The sequence below is a fragment of the Podarcis cretensis genome, assembly GCF_951804945.1.
Source record: "Podarcis cretensis genome assembly, chromosome: 7".
Classification (NCBI taxonomy): domain Eukaryota; kingdom Metazoa; phylum Chordata; class Lepidosauria; order Squamata; family Lacertidae; genus Podarcis; species Podarcis cretensis.
The window spans coordinates 42,682,273-42,698,023 of NC_137176.1; the positions used below are offsets into that span (position 1 = coordinate 42,682,273).

The following is a 15,751-nucleotide window of genomic DNA, read 5'->3' on the forward strand; positions in this document are numbered from 1 at the left end:
CTTATATTTATGAACAGCTGGCCTGATAATCCACCAAGAATTACAGCATGGTAAATCCAAGGTGATCTAGTGAAGAATTAGTTAGTCTAGCTGTACACCTGTGATTTTACTCAGTTATAGGAGTGTTATTTTTCATCATAAGACATATTTAGAACCTTATTGACAGCCTAAAGTTTTGGCTATCTATGTACAGCATGTGCTTGCTTCTAAATGTACAGCAAAGGGTACAATACTGAGAAGGCAGGCATATCCAACAGTAAATTTTGTGTGCCATTAAGGGGTCGCTTTTTTCTTTCTTTTAAAAAGGGTTGCCAGCTGCCAGGTATTTTATCTGTTTACCGTGGTACTTGCCCACAGGAATATACTGGATGAAGACCAATATACTGAAGCTCGGTAAGAACAAGACAGTGACACTGTAGTCTCTCACACATCCCTAAATGCTGCTTCTGATGGTCATTTGGAATAGTGAGGGATATCAGCAAACCTGACTGTGGACATGGCAAAGACAGTTCTGCTTATGCAGGGACTTCCTGGATCCAAGCATCACCATGTTTGAACAATACATTGCCGGCAACCCTGATTTGAATGGGGGTTGCATTCTAGGTCATCGAGTATGTTGGCAGAGCGTGCATAAGCACACCCCGCTCTCTTCCGGGTCTGAAAATGGCGCATGCTTTCAATGCACACAAAATGGGAGTTGCCTGTTTTTTATACTCCTGAATGAAAAATTGATTCACGCTTTATGTACCACCAGCAATCATGAACAGCATAACTTTTTTTCTTGGTACTTACACTGTTCTGCCAAGCTGTATACCTCCCCATGTCAGAAACTGCTTGTTAGCTAGGATGGGGGGAACTTCTGAACTGGGGTATTTCTGTACCAAAGGTTTGCTCTCCACCGCGGTCACTTCGCCTTTTACAGTCACTTTATATTCTGGCCCAGATGGCAGTACCAAGATTTTTAAAACACTATTAAAATAAAGCATCAAGTTAGAAGTTCTGTAAAAAGAAATTCTACTTAATATCATTGGGCCAATTAGGTTGCATTACCTTTCAGCATTTCCATAGTCCTTTGGAGAAAACACAACTGTCACTTCTTGTTCTTCCCCAGGTATAAGAACCAGGTCCTCTGGATTGACAGATATGCCGCTATCTGGCTCAAGTGCCTGGAAATGAATAGTGTTATTTCAAGGTGTCATCCTTTGATGCTCAGGTGACAATGGTAGCCAGGAATACTCTTCGTCTCCACTGGCTGCTACACAAGATATGATATTTCCTAGAGAAACTGAATTTTGTCCCATACAACAATGCCCTAGTTGTATCCAAATTACAACATATAAGTTACCCTTCACGGAGCTGCCTTTGAAGAAAATTTAGAAGCTCCAAGTGGTGCAAATGTGAATTACAGCGTTGTAACCAACGTCCTTAGTTAGATCAAATTATATGACAATTACAGTATTCTGTTCTGATCAGTTATAGTTTCTGAGCTCAATTCAAAATGCTGACTTTAAACCACTTCATAGATATCAGTTAAGATACATGCATAGTTACCATGATTTCCTAAGCTGTACCTCACAGGGAGGATCTTAGCAGGAATGCTGATATTTTCACCAGGAAGTGTGGAGGGTTAAGTAGCATCTGCATAGTGCCATAGCTTCCTAGTGGCCAACCATGTGGCTTTAGAAATAAAATCACATTACTAACCCAGCCCCCTACACACATAAGTAGATAATGCTATTCCAGAACACCTTGAGCAGCTGTCTTCCTTCTGCCCAACATAGCAGCAACATGGAAACAGTGTCTACTATTTCTCTTGTCTCAGAAGCAGGCACCAGGGGATTAGGCCCTATACTCCACTTTCCACTGTGGGTGAGTCCAGTTGACTAAACACTGACAAAAGCAAGATGGAAACAATGACCCCCTTTGAAATTGTTGATAAGACTGCAATATCATTTTGTACTTTAAAATTTTTGCCGGGAAAGAGTGAATTGGACTCTCTTTCTATTATGTACTGATTAAGTTAGACTGATTTGGTTGACCGTAATTTCAGAACTATTCCTTGGAAAAGTAAGGTAACCTACCAGGATTTTCAAGTCAACTTTAATATTCCCAGCATTCTTTAATGGCAACTGCTGCCTTGTTGATAATCCCATCCTCGCAGACATATATAAAGTCTAGAAAAAATAGGTTTCAAGTGATAGTTAGAAGTGAGATATATAAAGAAATAAGCTGTATCACAGAAGATGGTTTTGGGAAATGTACCTGTAGGCCTTTTGGAGCATATATCCTAGGAGTTCCAGATCTTGCATGCAGAGGTATACTTAAAATTTTAGCAGGCTCTGGACAATCAACCTCCACATCAATTCTTGCAAAATACTCATCTGCAGGGCCCAAAGAATCTGAATAAAGTAAGTGCAAAGAATAAGATTGATCAAGTGTAAAATGTTACGATTTGTTCTAGAATGAGCTTTGACACCAAGTATTATCAACATTTAATCACCCAACTGTGATGTCAAATTAGAATGTATCTGGTGCTATGGTAGTATTTTACATCAATATTGGTCTGTTTAAGCAAGGCTCTTCATTTTGAAATCTTTTAGTGTTATAACTGGCCTTCAAAGCAGCAAATGAATAGAAACAGCAATAATGAAGTGCATCCTAAAAGATATGTCGAAGCAGGGCTTCTGCATACTTCAAAGGTGTTTCAGCATGCAGAGTACATCGTACAACTGGTTGAAGTGATACATTTTTGGCTTCCAGCCTCAACAAAAGATAGTGACTCAAGGTAAAATGGACCAGCCTTTCTACAAAGCTTAATGCATGCTTGACATGCCTCACATTGAAAGGCACGCATTACAATGAATGCAAGGGACAGCACAGCTTATGGCACATGCTTATATACATTTCATAAGTGCTTGCCCATTACTGCCTGGCCCAGAACGTCCATGAAACTTGAAATCCTAGCACATTGCCTTCTTTAACCTAGATATGACGCAAGTCAGCACTTGTAGACCTAAGTATGCAAATCTGCAAACAGAGATTTGGTATGTTAACATTTATGCACAGGTTCAAACATTTTAATGCTTCTTGAATATCTAATGTGAGAGCTATTCATCACATGGCATGATATCAAATATCACAGACCTTAATTTGCTAAGCAGGTGTAACTCTGTTACTAAAAGCAAACTTTCAGCTAAGCATTTAATGATAAATACTATTTTGGCTCTTTTCTTCCTGGGTCTCCAAACACATGAGCCTTATTCACATGATACTTTGTTCATTTACATCTAGAAAAAATCAAACTGTGAAGAGGATTGAAAGTTCTGAGTAGCAAAAGCTCTGCATACTAGATTTTGAATATAGGTTGGAATCATGAATATTATTTCAAGCAGAATTCGGGTCTGCTGGACTAACACAGATTCCTAATACAGTGGTACCTTGGTTGTCAAACGGCATGGCTGCCGAACGCTGCAAACCCAGAAGTAAGTGTTCCAGTTTGTGAACGTGTTTTGGAAGCCGAACTTCCGACGCAGCTTCTGCGGCATCCGATTGAGTGCAGGAATCTCCTGCAGCCAATTGGAAGCCGCGCCTTGGTTTTTGAATGATTCCAGGACTCCGGAACAGATTATGTTTGACAACCAAGGTACCACTGTACATCGATTTCATAAGATAGCAGATCTATACCTGAAGTGATGCATTTGCTCGGTGCATGGAACTGAACCCACACTACTAGAACATCAGGCTCCTGGAAAGAAAGACATTTGTGTAGAATGAAACATTTTTTAACTTTAAGAATTGATTATGGTTGAAACATTGATCAGCTACTATCTTAAAGCAGAATCATATTTTAAAAGACCATGGCTTTAAGTCTTTACTACCCTAAACTACAGATACAGTAGGAAGAGAGAAGGGCTCTTTTGTGGTGTAAATGGTTCTGTGCTCACCTGAACACAACTGATCATGACTGGCAAAGAAAAGCACACCACCAATTTAAGTGAAAGACGGATGTCCCCAATACTAGGGCTGCCATACGTCCAGATTTTCCCAGAAACTACCAGGATTTCAAAGGCAGAATTGACATACAGGGGAATTTTTGAAAGGTGGTGCTTTGTCCTGGATCTTAGGCAAATGCTTCCCAAATAAAAACTCTGTTACTAAAAGCAAACTTTTGGCTAAGCATTTAGGGATAAATACTATTTTGGTTAATTCAACTATATTCATTTGGTTTATAGTGACTTACTTGCCCATCAGTTCTTGCATTCATTACATGGGATATCACCGATGGAGCTGCTCGCTGGGAAATGTCACAAGTAGGGAGCAAACTAACAGAAGCGTTAACTGGTTCCTTAGAAAATGTGAAACACCGCCATGCTACAGCATTCTGTAATAAAGATGTTTTTTACATTTTAAAAGCAGAACATTACTGCCATCCCCTAAATTACCCAGCATTTCAGGTTGTTGACTGTTGTCAGGATATGCTAAATAGAGCCCTACTGTTTTGCCAACTGAATAAAATTTTCAAGCAAGAGGTGGTACCACACGGGTTCTGGGAAAGCATTCCAAGCATATGGGGCACTGAGCAGAATAGATGCCTTTTAGAAGCCAGATTAGGGACACGGGTGGCGCTGTGGGTAAAACCTCAGCGCCTAGGGCTTGCCGATCGCATGGTCGGCGGTTCGAATCCCCGGGGCGGGGTGAGCTCCCGTCTTTCGGTCCCAGTTCCTGCCCACCTAGCAGTTCGAAAGCACTCCTAAGTGCAAGTAGATAAATAGGTACCGCTTTATAGCGGAAAGGTAAATGGAGTTTACATTAAGGGGCAGAAAATAAGCGTGCTGTGTTTAGCAAAGTTAGACAAGGGGTAGCAACATGACATGGAGATGAAGAGTAGAAAGAGGAATCCAAGAAAGTCAAGACTTTCCTTGGTCAAGAAGGTAAATAACTATGTTACATTATGTACATACACTTAGAAAGCCAGGAGGAAGGGAGGATGAATATAGTAGGGAACCAAAAATAGATAATTGAGGGTGCTGATCTGGGAGAAGTATTGGAAAAGTTTTCCTTGCCAGAAACATTGAATGAGTGATTGGTCAGGTAGGAAGAAAGTGACCTGGTCAACGGTTTCACAGGCAGAAGAGACAAGGGCAGAAGTGAATATTTCAACCTCTTTAATGAAACACTTGCAGTTGAAGTAGACCTCCAGAAATAGAGCGAGGATCTACTTTACTAAATCAGTGGAAGTCAAAACTACAGCGCAGTCAGCCTCACAACTGTATTGCCACGCAATAAGGTTCATCAGCTGCAATCCCTCTGCTTCAGCTTTTTAGAACATCTGCTTCTGATAGCTGTTGTGGGAATAGCATAATGAAATCCTGCTACACAACCAACATTCCCATTGTAGAGAAACACGTCAGGATGCAAAGAAAATATCTCAAGTGATATCAACACACTGCAACAAGGGTAATCCGTTACCATTCGCTCTCTGCTTATCTGGGAGTAAAACCAAGCTGCTGGTTACCCATACTGTGGAACCAATGTAGCAGTCACTTAGAAGTTGTTGCTTCTCAAGAGATCACTATACAAGTTGCTATACTGGGAGGGGGTTGTTGATTTGTGCATTTTTTGTTCTTGTTTTTGTAATGTATTTCATGTTTTGTGTTGCAAACTATGGATAAAAGCTTGGATACAAGTTTAAATAAATGAATGAATACTTACTGCATAAATAACAAGTCTGACTGGCACTCTAGCACATGTCTTGTTTGTTAGTTTCAGTGGAAGAGCTTTCCAGCTGCCAGATGGCATATCACCAAAGTCAAGATGGTTTGTCGTTCCTGCTTCCACCTAATATTAGAAAATGGGGGAGGGAAATAATACCTTTAAGAATTGAGGCACACAAAGTTATATTTATTTGTATGAAGAAGCAAACAGGTGTCACTAAAAGATAACTAGACAAGAGATTCTAGCTGTGCCCCCTCCTGGAGCAGCATTCTGACCACAACCTCTTACTGTTGCTATTACAGATTAGCCAGAACGAAGAAACAAAAGTTTCACCAACATCTGAAGTTATTAAAAATTGCTCATTGTGTACATTGGGATGGGGAAACCTTGGACCTAGGTGCCAAATGTGGCCCCCACCTCTCTCTGTCTGGCCCTCAGGACTCTCCCCAAGTCACACCACCTCTTTGGCCCAACTTTATACCCTTCTTAAATATTTTTTCCCTGGCTGGAATGTGCTCTTGAATTCTGATAATGCCTCTTGCTTGCCTGGATGGAGAATATAAAGGAGTGTGTGACTGTGGACAGAAACGTACCTACTGTACAGAGGTCCATCCATACTTCAGCCTCTGGAAGACTGCAGCCCTCAGGATGAACATGTACATCCTGATATACATGGGTAACTAACAAATTTTGGTAGATTTGGAGAGACCGTATTGTATAGTAAAATTATTGAATTATTTTTTTTATAGTGTAGTGAATTATGAAGTTTCAAGACTCAGTATTGTCGTTTGGAATTCAGGAAACGATTTGTGGAATGATACAGCCGATAACAAACATAGCAGTGGGGGGGCAGTTAGGGCCCCCCAGTTACAGAACACCATCTGTAGGGATGTTTATTTGGTGCAAACTTTATACTGTAGATGACTGGCAAAAACGTTTATTGAATCAGGCACTGAGTATTTACAACACTACTGTGTTTTTATTTCCTGCTTATTTCTGTATTTTGTGTTTTTAATTTTTAGAAACAATTAAACCTTTTGGATATTGCATTGGCGCCCCACTTATGGATTGTCCTCCCTCAGGGAGTGTGCCTAGCATGGAATCTGTTGACAATCTGGAATCTAATTTGGTTAAGACTCCTGTTTTCCCAGGCGTCTTCAGGTTGCTGGCATTAGTTTCTGTATGCTGCTGTAATGAGCTTATAAAATTATAAGAACTTATAAAATTATTTGTCTTCAGTTGATTTAAGGTACCTTTTTACCTGCTCTGTCTTTTTTAGATTGTTTGTACTTTGCTATATTTGTAGTTTATTATGAGATTGTAAGATGAAGGGCAAGATAAATGTACCAAATACATTAATAAAAGAGAGCTAGGATACCTTATAGCAAGTCAGACTATTAGCCCATCTAGCTCAGTACTGTTCACAATGACTGGCAATGGCACTCAGGGTTTCAGATAGGGATCTCCTCAGCCCTGCCTGGGCTACACCCCTTCCCTCACCATGTATTTATCAGAACCATGCATTACGCACTCCTCTGGATTTTTACCTCAATATCGGGAATCTCAGCAACTGCATTCACAATCACTCTAGCTGCTAAGGCCTGTGCCTGGACTATTGTATCTGCATCTGCAGTAAATGGCCAAGAGGCAATACTAAGCACACACTGAAAGACTCCTGCTTGACAGGGTAGAAACAGCATTTTTAGATCTTCTGTAGTACGAGGTCCTATGACAGTTTTGTTTTTAAACAGGAAGCACCTGTGCTTCAGAGGGTCCATCTGCAAAAAAAGAAGCACACACACAATCAGAGGTTCAGGGCAAAGCAAGGCATTCTCAATAGAGAGGTGTAAAATAGATGCAAAGAATTAGGATGGCATTTAAAGGTCCTGCGTTGACCATATCCTAATCCTTTCTACTGCTGTGCTGCCCCCCTTCCCCATGGTACATTGGTGAATACTTTTGAAATGGAACATAGATGTGAAAGTTTCATCACAATGACTTTTGTGTTTGATAAACAGGGATTGCTATCAATAGGAGGAAGAGTGTTGAAGTCCATCATAGTTTATGGTCGAATGATATTAAAAAGTACAGAGCTTCAACCAAATTTCAAGTTAATAATTTTCTAGCCCTTTTGTAGGGGGGCTGGCAAGCAGGCCACCATCTCTAGTTTAAAACACGGTTTACTTCTCTAGAGAAAAAAAGTAAAATATTAAAAGATGCATAATACATAGCAAGATTTGGTACATACCTTTTCGCCATCAAGCATAATACTAAGAAGGCTGATGCTGACCTGTAGCCACCGTTCAGATGGGTTAAGAATACTAAGGACTGTGTGTGATGTCAGCCCTACACAACAAGCATTAGGGAATGTTACTTCTTCTGGGACTTTTACACGTTCTAGGAAAGAGAAAACAACCAATAAATTGTTTCAACTGCAAATTTTGGACAACATAAAACAGGGCTAAAATGTATTTTATCCAACTGTTGGATAAAATGGATTTTATGCAACAGCCTGCAGGCAGATTTCTACTCATGCAACAGGATTTCTCCCTTCAAATCTGCTCTGGAGGGTTCATCAACCTCTTGGAGCAGACAAAGGGAGCAGGAGAAAAAATTGTTCACTGGCTGCTTTACATATAATGAACAAATAAAGATGGCAAATGATGCTCATTTAAAAATTAAATATATAAAAGAATGACCAAGAGTCCAAGTAAATGTCGTCTTGACCACAAAGGGCATTAGGTAAGGTTGCTGGAAGAAAAACAAATAACTTACCAAGTCCAAATGGAACAGATTCCTCCAGCTGTCTAGGTCCACCAGCATCAGTTACTTGTACTGTATGTGGAGTGTTACTAAAGACATTCTGGCTGGATATGAAGTTGCACTGTGGAGCTGCACCCAACATTCCAGATCCAACTTCTGAACCTGGTGTCATTCCAGCAGTGAGTGAGCTTGGAACATGACCCACGGGGATGGTAGAATAAATCAGTCCTGGTGGAACACCAAAAACTGGAGGACATCCAACTTGATACTGAGGCAGAGCCATATTTGATTGAGATGGCAAGCTTCTCAGATATTGTTGGGCAAATGGTGTTGTTCTAAGGGAACACCCTGTTAGCAGTGTTGGAACTTGAGAAGATATGGCTGGAATTTCTGAAGCAGGAACATGTGATTTAAAGTTTGCTCTATTTTGACTTAATGAAATACAGTCACCTAAACCATCATGAGCAGGCACATCTTTTTGAGAGTCTAAGCCTGGTCCATGTGCTGTGGTTGTATACCCATGCTCTGCTACTGGTACTTCAACATTTCCCAGTTCATTACTATTTGAACATTTCTGTGTAGACTGATCTTTGCTCTTTGATGGTTGCTCTCCAGTTGATTTCTGGTGCTCTGGTAGGCTGGAAGCATCTGCAGATTTGTTTATTTCTAGCTTCTTATTATGGTTTCTCGCACTAGTGCTTGCACTGCTTAGTGATGGGTGTTTGTTATTTTGCAAATCAATGTTTTTTTTAGTTTCTTCTTCCAATGCTGAAGTTGGGCTGGTCCAAACTATTGTTGTGCCCCAGCCACTAGCACGATTATTCTGAATAGAAGATATTAAAATTTTGATTAGCATTTATAATTTGTAATAAGCTTATGATTAGTACATATTAAAAGCCTCTACACACAGAAAGTGAGCCTACTATACTTGCCTACCAAGTAGACAAAACACCACAATTAATTCACAAAATAAATTAATATTATAGCCTAAACTGATTATCCTCTTCAATGGAAAAAAACAAGGCTTTTAAATGCAGAAACAATACTTACTGGCCCTGTTCGCATGTTATACTAAACCACAGTTAGAAACAAACTATGGCTCACTGTGAATGAACAGCGTGCTCCTCAAATTGCACCTACTCTGCTCCTCCATTTCCTGAGCCAAAGGTAAAACCACAGTGAAAGCTTAGCATGGTGTGCAAGGCTCAATGTGTGGTTTCTCTCCAGGCAGGTGCAGTTTGAGCAGCATTCATCAGCACACCATAGCATGGGCTTAACGTGATGTGTGAAACAGACGTCTATGTTAAATAAATTCATCATAGCTAATTTTTAAAAGCCACACAACGCTGGTACAAGGTGAGTATTTACTGCAAGCTTTTCATATAAAGTCAGCAATCTCATGATGCTTCCAGGCGGCTGCTTCCCCAGGAATGAAGCAAAAAGTAATTCTTAAGAAGAATCAAGGTGTATTAAGTGAGCAAGTGTGTATGTGCAACTAAAGGTTAGGTGCAATATTTGCCGTGTCACCAGTACTCGCCCTGCTGGTACAGCATAGTAGTTGGCATGAGGCAAGGCAGGGATGGGAAACATTTTTGACCCAGCAGAGCAGATCTTTATCTTCTTCCACTCCCCACAGTCAACTTTGATAGGTGGGGCCACCTACCTGTGACTCACCTGATGTCATAATGATGTCAGGTGTCTGGCAGGTGGCTTGTCCCACCCACCTGCCAAATTGGTCCATGGACGTGGGAAATACAGCCCAAGCAGGACAGAACTCCTTGTGTATCAGTGTTCAACCCTACTTTCTAGAGGTTTGGGATGTACTAGACAATTCCCTGTGGGAACTTGCTGGAATGCCTAAATTAGGATTAGAGCTAATGCGTGGAGGATTAATCCTGCTTCCTCCATGTTTGTCTACACCTGCCCCACACCTGACATCACAGACTATGCCAGTTAAGTGGCAGGTGGGCATACTTTTGGGAAAAACATTCTGGCATGCCATATGGGGAGGCCTGGCAGGTCAAGTTTGGTCCACAGGCCAGAGGTTCTCCTCTCCTGTGGCACTGCACAAATGAGTTTTCATAGTCCACTGTGTTATTAATTCATATTAGCTCATGTTTGCAAGTGTCCTAAGAATATTTGCTATGATTTTGCCATTTTGTTTTTCATATCACGGATCTGAATTCCAGAGCAGCAGGTTCATGAACATGGTAAGTTTACAATGTGGCAGTGGGGGAGGTTAACTCTACCACTTACAGTGCATTTTGACCAGAACATTAAATTAGTTCTCCTTACTCATCCAATCCCTTGTATGTATGTTCCACTGTACTTAAGGGGACAAGAAACATTAGCGAAAGAGCACCTCAGGATAAGAGCAGTTTCAGCTTAAGAACGGACCTCCGGAACAAATTAAGTTCGTAACCAAAGGTACCACTGTACAGAGTAAGTCAGAGTCCTGGCTAAAGTGTAACAATGCCAGCTTGGGCAATACAAGTCAAAATCTAGTACACCATCCACTATACTACACTGATCCTTGACTAATATTTTATACTTCTGGGAAGGTAGTTCTTCATAAAATGTACCTAAGATCAAACTACAACTTGAAACTTGGTGTATAAAAATATTTTGCATCTAACAAGCTACTTACCTGACATCTCTCTGGACTAGACAGAGTTAGATTCTGAAGTGTTTTTTCAGTGGCAGAGACAAAGGTCAATCGTCCCAAGCTATGATCAGTATACAGCACCTGAGGTAAGCTATCATTACAAGATGATTCCTTAGAATTTGATGTTGTATCAGGACAGTCAGCATCAGCTCTAAAACACAAAGAATGCCTTTAAAAAATGTACCCACATACAAACTGCCTCCATAACCATTTAATAATATCCGGCTTTTTACTCCATCAGTAATGTGATTTGCCCCTCATCTGTTTCCATGGTAAGAGTAATGGTTGCCACCAGACCAGCACTGTGTTTCCAATGTTCCACCTCCCACCTTCTGGTCTTAAGTGTGACCTAGCAGATCCATCGCTGCTACCAGCTTAGTGCTACTAGCCTTTAACAGAGGCCACATCTGAGCCAATCCTTTAAAAAGTGTTTCTGGATCTCAGCTGCATGAAGCAAAATGACATAGTAACTGCTAAAACTACATGATCTAGTAAGAGGCTAGATGCAGCTTTTGAGTTTGCTTTTGCTCATTTCACTCCACAGGCCAGTAACAGACATAGTATAGACCCTGACACAGCCTTGGCTTAATAATCAAGTGATGGAACACTTATGCTTTTTCACCTTTCTTTTATTATCCAATTGCTCTGCCTCCCCACTCTATCACCTTAGCTGTCCTTCAGTGTCATGTCTGACCATGCTAAATCTCAAAAAACATAGTTCGGGGGTAGCCTCCTGATGCTGGTAAGACTAACATTCCCATCGTCCATGACACTGGTTAGTGCTGGCTTAAGCCAATGGAAATGTAGTCTAAAAGCATCTGGAGGGCACCATGTTGGCTACTTGTTCAACAGTCGGTGAACTTGGATTTAGGAGCACCATGGTTAATTTGTTTGTGTAGCATCACATCTGCATGAGGCTTGCCTTTCATTTTTCCTGTATCACCACAGTATTTCATAAACAAATGTATACCGCTTAATAAAAATAAGCAGTTTACATAGATAATGGAATATTGATAATAACATTTAACAAAATTCCTAAAAGTGAAGAGAAACAATAACACAAAGTGATGCACCACAGGTAACACTGAGCAGCGTACTAAACAGATAATTAAAAATTAAGACCCAGAGTCTAGGAAAGCTTGGGAAAAAGTATGTTTTAAGAGGCATTACCCAGGAGAATGGGTGACAATGCAGGAAGCAGGCCTTCTTGGTGATGTCACAAAGTGACAACTGTGTGGTTGTGGAACGGCCAGCAGTGTCTCTGTGGAAGATCTTAAAGATCAGTTTGGATCCTGGTGCAAGGTTGTGTAGGGTTTGAATTCCAGCAACGAAAGCCTGAATGTAGCTGAGTAGCTAACAGGAAGCTACATTAATTTCTGGAGTATCCTTACTACTTGGGCGAGTCACATAATTTATAAGAATAAATTAATGATGCTGGCTCTTTGATTTGACACTGAATACTGCAATATTGTTCACTTGGCAAGAATGCTAAGCAGCAGCAGTATCCTCATTTCTAGTTCACATTTAATATGTAAAATTGACTGCCATTTTATATTATGACAATTGTCTTGAAAAGGTTTATATTGATTGAAGAGTGTTTAAAAATTAGGGCCTCATGTACAGAGGTCAAAAGTAATATTTGCCAATGATTAGTTAATGTGTATATTCAACTGAGAGATTATCTCTCAAAGACAGAGAGCATGCTTTGCACAAAGGAAATCCCAGGAATCTCATTTTAAAAAGGGCTGTCAGGTAATGGGGAAGACAGACTGTGACCTGAGGGAGCTGTACCAATACAGTAGGCAATAATGGATTGTATGGCTCAGACCATGCAATCTAACCATCTAACCATATTCAACTACTAACTCCCACCCACATTTGGGCTTTTCATGTTCCCACACAATAGTTACCCTAAAAGAGCAGTTCCAGAAGCTTCATTTGGAGATGAATGAATAAGTGGAGACGTTGAAGGTCTGAAACTGTATTGTTCATCATCTGAAATCTGTATACAAGGCATAGGAGTTGTAGTTGTCTGTTCTGTTAATACAACAGCATTACCTGAATATTTTAAAAAAGAGATGTTGAAATTAATCCTCCTAGCCATCGAAAGAATGACTTCAGATTATCAGTGACTATCCACCTCAGGAGGCAATACTTCTCAACAGAAATTTGCAAAGCCTATGTTTAGGGATTTCATATTTAGCTATGAAATACCTAGACATAAAAATGGTAAAACAGTGAAGTATATGATAGAAGGATATCCTTGAGATGTAACATTCTGACTGTGCACAGCCCCACCTTTTTACTATACATAAAATGCAGGTGTCAGCCCAGATGCCAACATCTTAATGATCAGAAAGAACTATGGCAGTTTACGTCCCATGTTTGTCATGAGATGACATCCTATAAAGATATATTTAGCAATTGTGCTCAAATTCTTCAGATGGGCATTTCTTCAACAGTGAAGCGGTTGCTGAAGCTTGCCTCCTTTCAAGTGCTAGTAGAAAGGGCAGAAAGTATAATAAATAATAAATTTATTTTAGAATAAATTTATTATTTAGAATAAATAAGAAATTATTATTATTAGCCCTGTTTAGGGAAGTTTTTAATATTTAATGCTGTATTGTTTTTAACACTCGATTGGCAGCTGCCCAGAGAGGCTGGGGAGACGCAGCCAGATGGGTGGGGTATAAATAATAAATTATTATTATTATATAAATTATAGAATGTGGCAACCAAAATCACTTGGATTCTTTCCAGGCATTGCTTTCAAAACAATGGCAAACATGAGAAATACATAGAAGAGGTGTCTTGGCTACTAACAAACCAAGTTGTGGCCAGCTCAAAATCTGTCCCCTTTGTCTGAAACAATCACTTCCTTATCCCAGGGGAAATTGGTAGAGTTTTCTGGCCATGCCTGAAATACCCTTACCTGATTCTAGACAACCCAATTCAATGAAATCTGCAGGAAATGAGAATGTTTATAAATGGAAGGTCTAGCCCTGAAGCTAGTCACGCTGATACCCTTCTGCTTAGACTTAGTTATCAAAAGAACACGTTTTTAACCACAATACTTAGAGAGTCTTACTCAGAGAGACAAAATATTCTGTGTGAATCAATCTATGGCTGCTCGAAAACAGCTATGCACCAAAGGCTACCATGGCCACTTTACTGCATGACCACTATTAGATTGATGCTCCATGAGCCACAAGTTATGAGAACTAGGTGAAAAGAATAAAGTCATACAGAATACCCATGAGGCTAGTACTCCCACTTTCAGAGTGGCTGCAACTCCAAGTAATAAGGGCCAGTGAACATTTGGGTGAGATTTCTGCAGAGCTTGAACATGTTAGAGAGCGACTCAGTAAGATGCTTAAGACACCTGTATTTTGCCACATTTTAGTCCAGATTGAAATTGCTTCTGCTGAAAATCACATGCAAACACTACAATAAATTGGGGAAAAATATGGTTTCAAATCTTACTATCAAGCAATGTAAGAGTTGATGGAGAGAAGTGTGCTCCTTTTGTCCTTTACAATTACATTTAAATCCAGGGGGTATAGATCTTAACGAAATTTTGGGGCAAGCCAACATAATGTTGAACTAGGTCCTGGTCTGTTAGAGTAAGTGAGATCATTTCAGAAATCCAAATAATGCCAACTGGGTGCACTTAGTACCTGGTTTCAGGCCTAGAAAAAGAACAAATGACCTAGATTCCTGCGAACAATTTGGAGACATAATACCTCTTCTTACCTTGTTCTGAAGACTAGGGTTCTCTGCCCAGAAGCCCAAAACCAAGCCCACCTAACTAAACTAAAACTAAGGAAGAAATAATGTTCTGTAAAAGCAACTATGCCTCAGAGGAAAGCAGCTCTCTTCCAATGGAGGCCAAGAAACAGCCTCCAGAAGTAGATGAGGGCAGTTATCAAGCACAGGAATGAAGAATAAACTTTATAAACCTATAAATAACAAACTATTTCAGCTTACTTTCAAAGCAGGCTTCGGCAGAAATCAATATACCTATACTCTACTCACCAACATCTTTCTGGTTATCAGCAGATATATTTTCAAAAGCTATACGTTTTTCATTGTTGCAGGCAGCATTCTCTTCCATTATCTTCTCATCTTGTTTCTCTTGGTATTTAATATTGGATGTAGGTTTTTCCTTATTAGGGTGTACAGGAAGAGGGGAAAGCAATATTGGAACAGATTTTAAACTGAGGGGCAGAGTGTTCTTGCTGGTTCTTCCTTCCAATTCAGAGTAAGCTGGATAAAGAAAAAAGTGTTCACAATCCAATTATATATTTTTGACTGTACACCAGAGATGCAGGGTTTTCCACTTTTATAAATGCGTTACAAACTTCCTCCCACACAGACCAATGGAAATCTTGGCAGACCACATAATTATTTTTCTGCCTATTGTAGCATTTACAACACAATGTGATAGAAGCTGTATGAATGTTAATTGTATTCTTATTGCATCTTTAATTGCTTATATTGTATTTTATTGTACCATAATTTGCATCCCATAGCATTCAAACCGTAATGCAACATAAAACAATGTAATATGTGTGAATGCAGACACACTGTAGGCCACCTGAATGCAGC

At 40.0% G+C, this 15,751-nt stretch overlaps 1 protein-coding gene across 6 annotated transcripts in view; it reads right to left on the bottom strand.

The window, feature by feature from the left end:
• The window catches only part of CEP192 (centrosomal protein 192), a 47,684-nt gene that overhangs the window by 16,663 nt on the left and 15,270 nt on the right, over nt 1–15,751 (bottom strand). For all 6 annotated transcript variants that reach the window (XM_079982837.1, XM_079982841.1, XM_079982840.1 and 3 more), the window contains 13 exons: nt 15,179–15,409; nt 13,054–13,201; nt 11,126–11,294; nt 8,491–9,301; nt 7,964–8,112; nt 7,263–7,493; nt 5,713–5,838; nt 4,241–4,381; nt 3,685–3,745; nt 2,263–2,399; nt 2,082–2,174; nt 1,051–1,166; nt 793–969 (listed from right to left, as the gene is read on the bottom strand). In XM_079982837.1, coding sequence (XP_079838963.1) covers nt 793–969; nt 1,051–1,166; nt 2,082–2,174; nt 2,263–2,399; nt 3,685–3,745; nt 4,241–4,381; nt 5,713–5,838; nt 7,263–7,493; nt 7,964–8,112; nt 8,491–9,301; nt 11,126–11,294; nt 13,054–13,201; nt 15,179–15,409 — 2,590 coding nt within the window. The remainder of the gene's footprint in view (nt 1–792; nt 970–1,050; nt 1,167–2,081; nt 2,175–2,262; nt 2,400–3,684; nt 3,746–4,240; nt 4,382–5,712; nt 5,839–7,262; nt 7,494–7,963; nt 8,113–8,490; nt 9,302–11,125; nt 11,295–13,053; nt 13,202–15,178; nt 15,410–15,751) is intronic.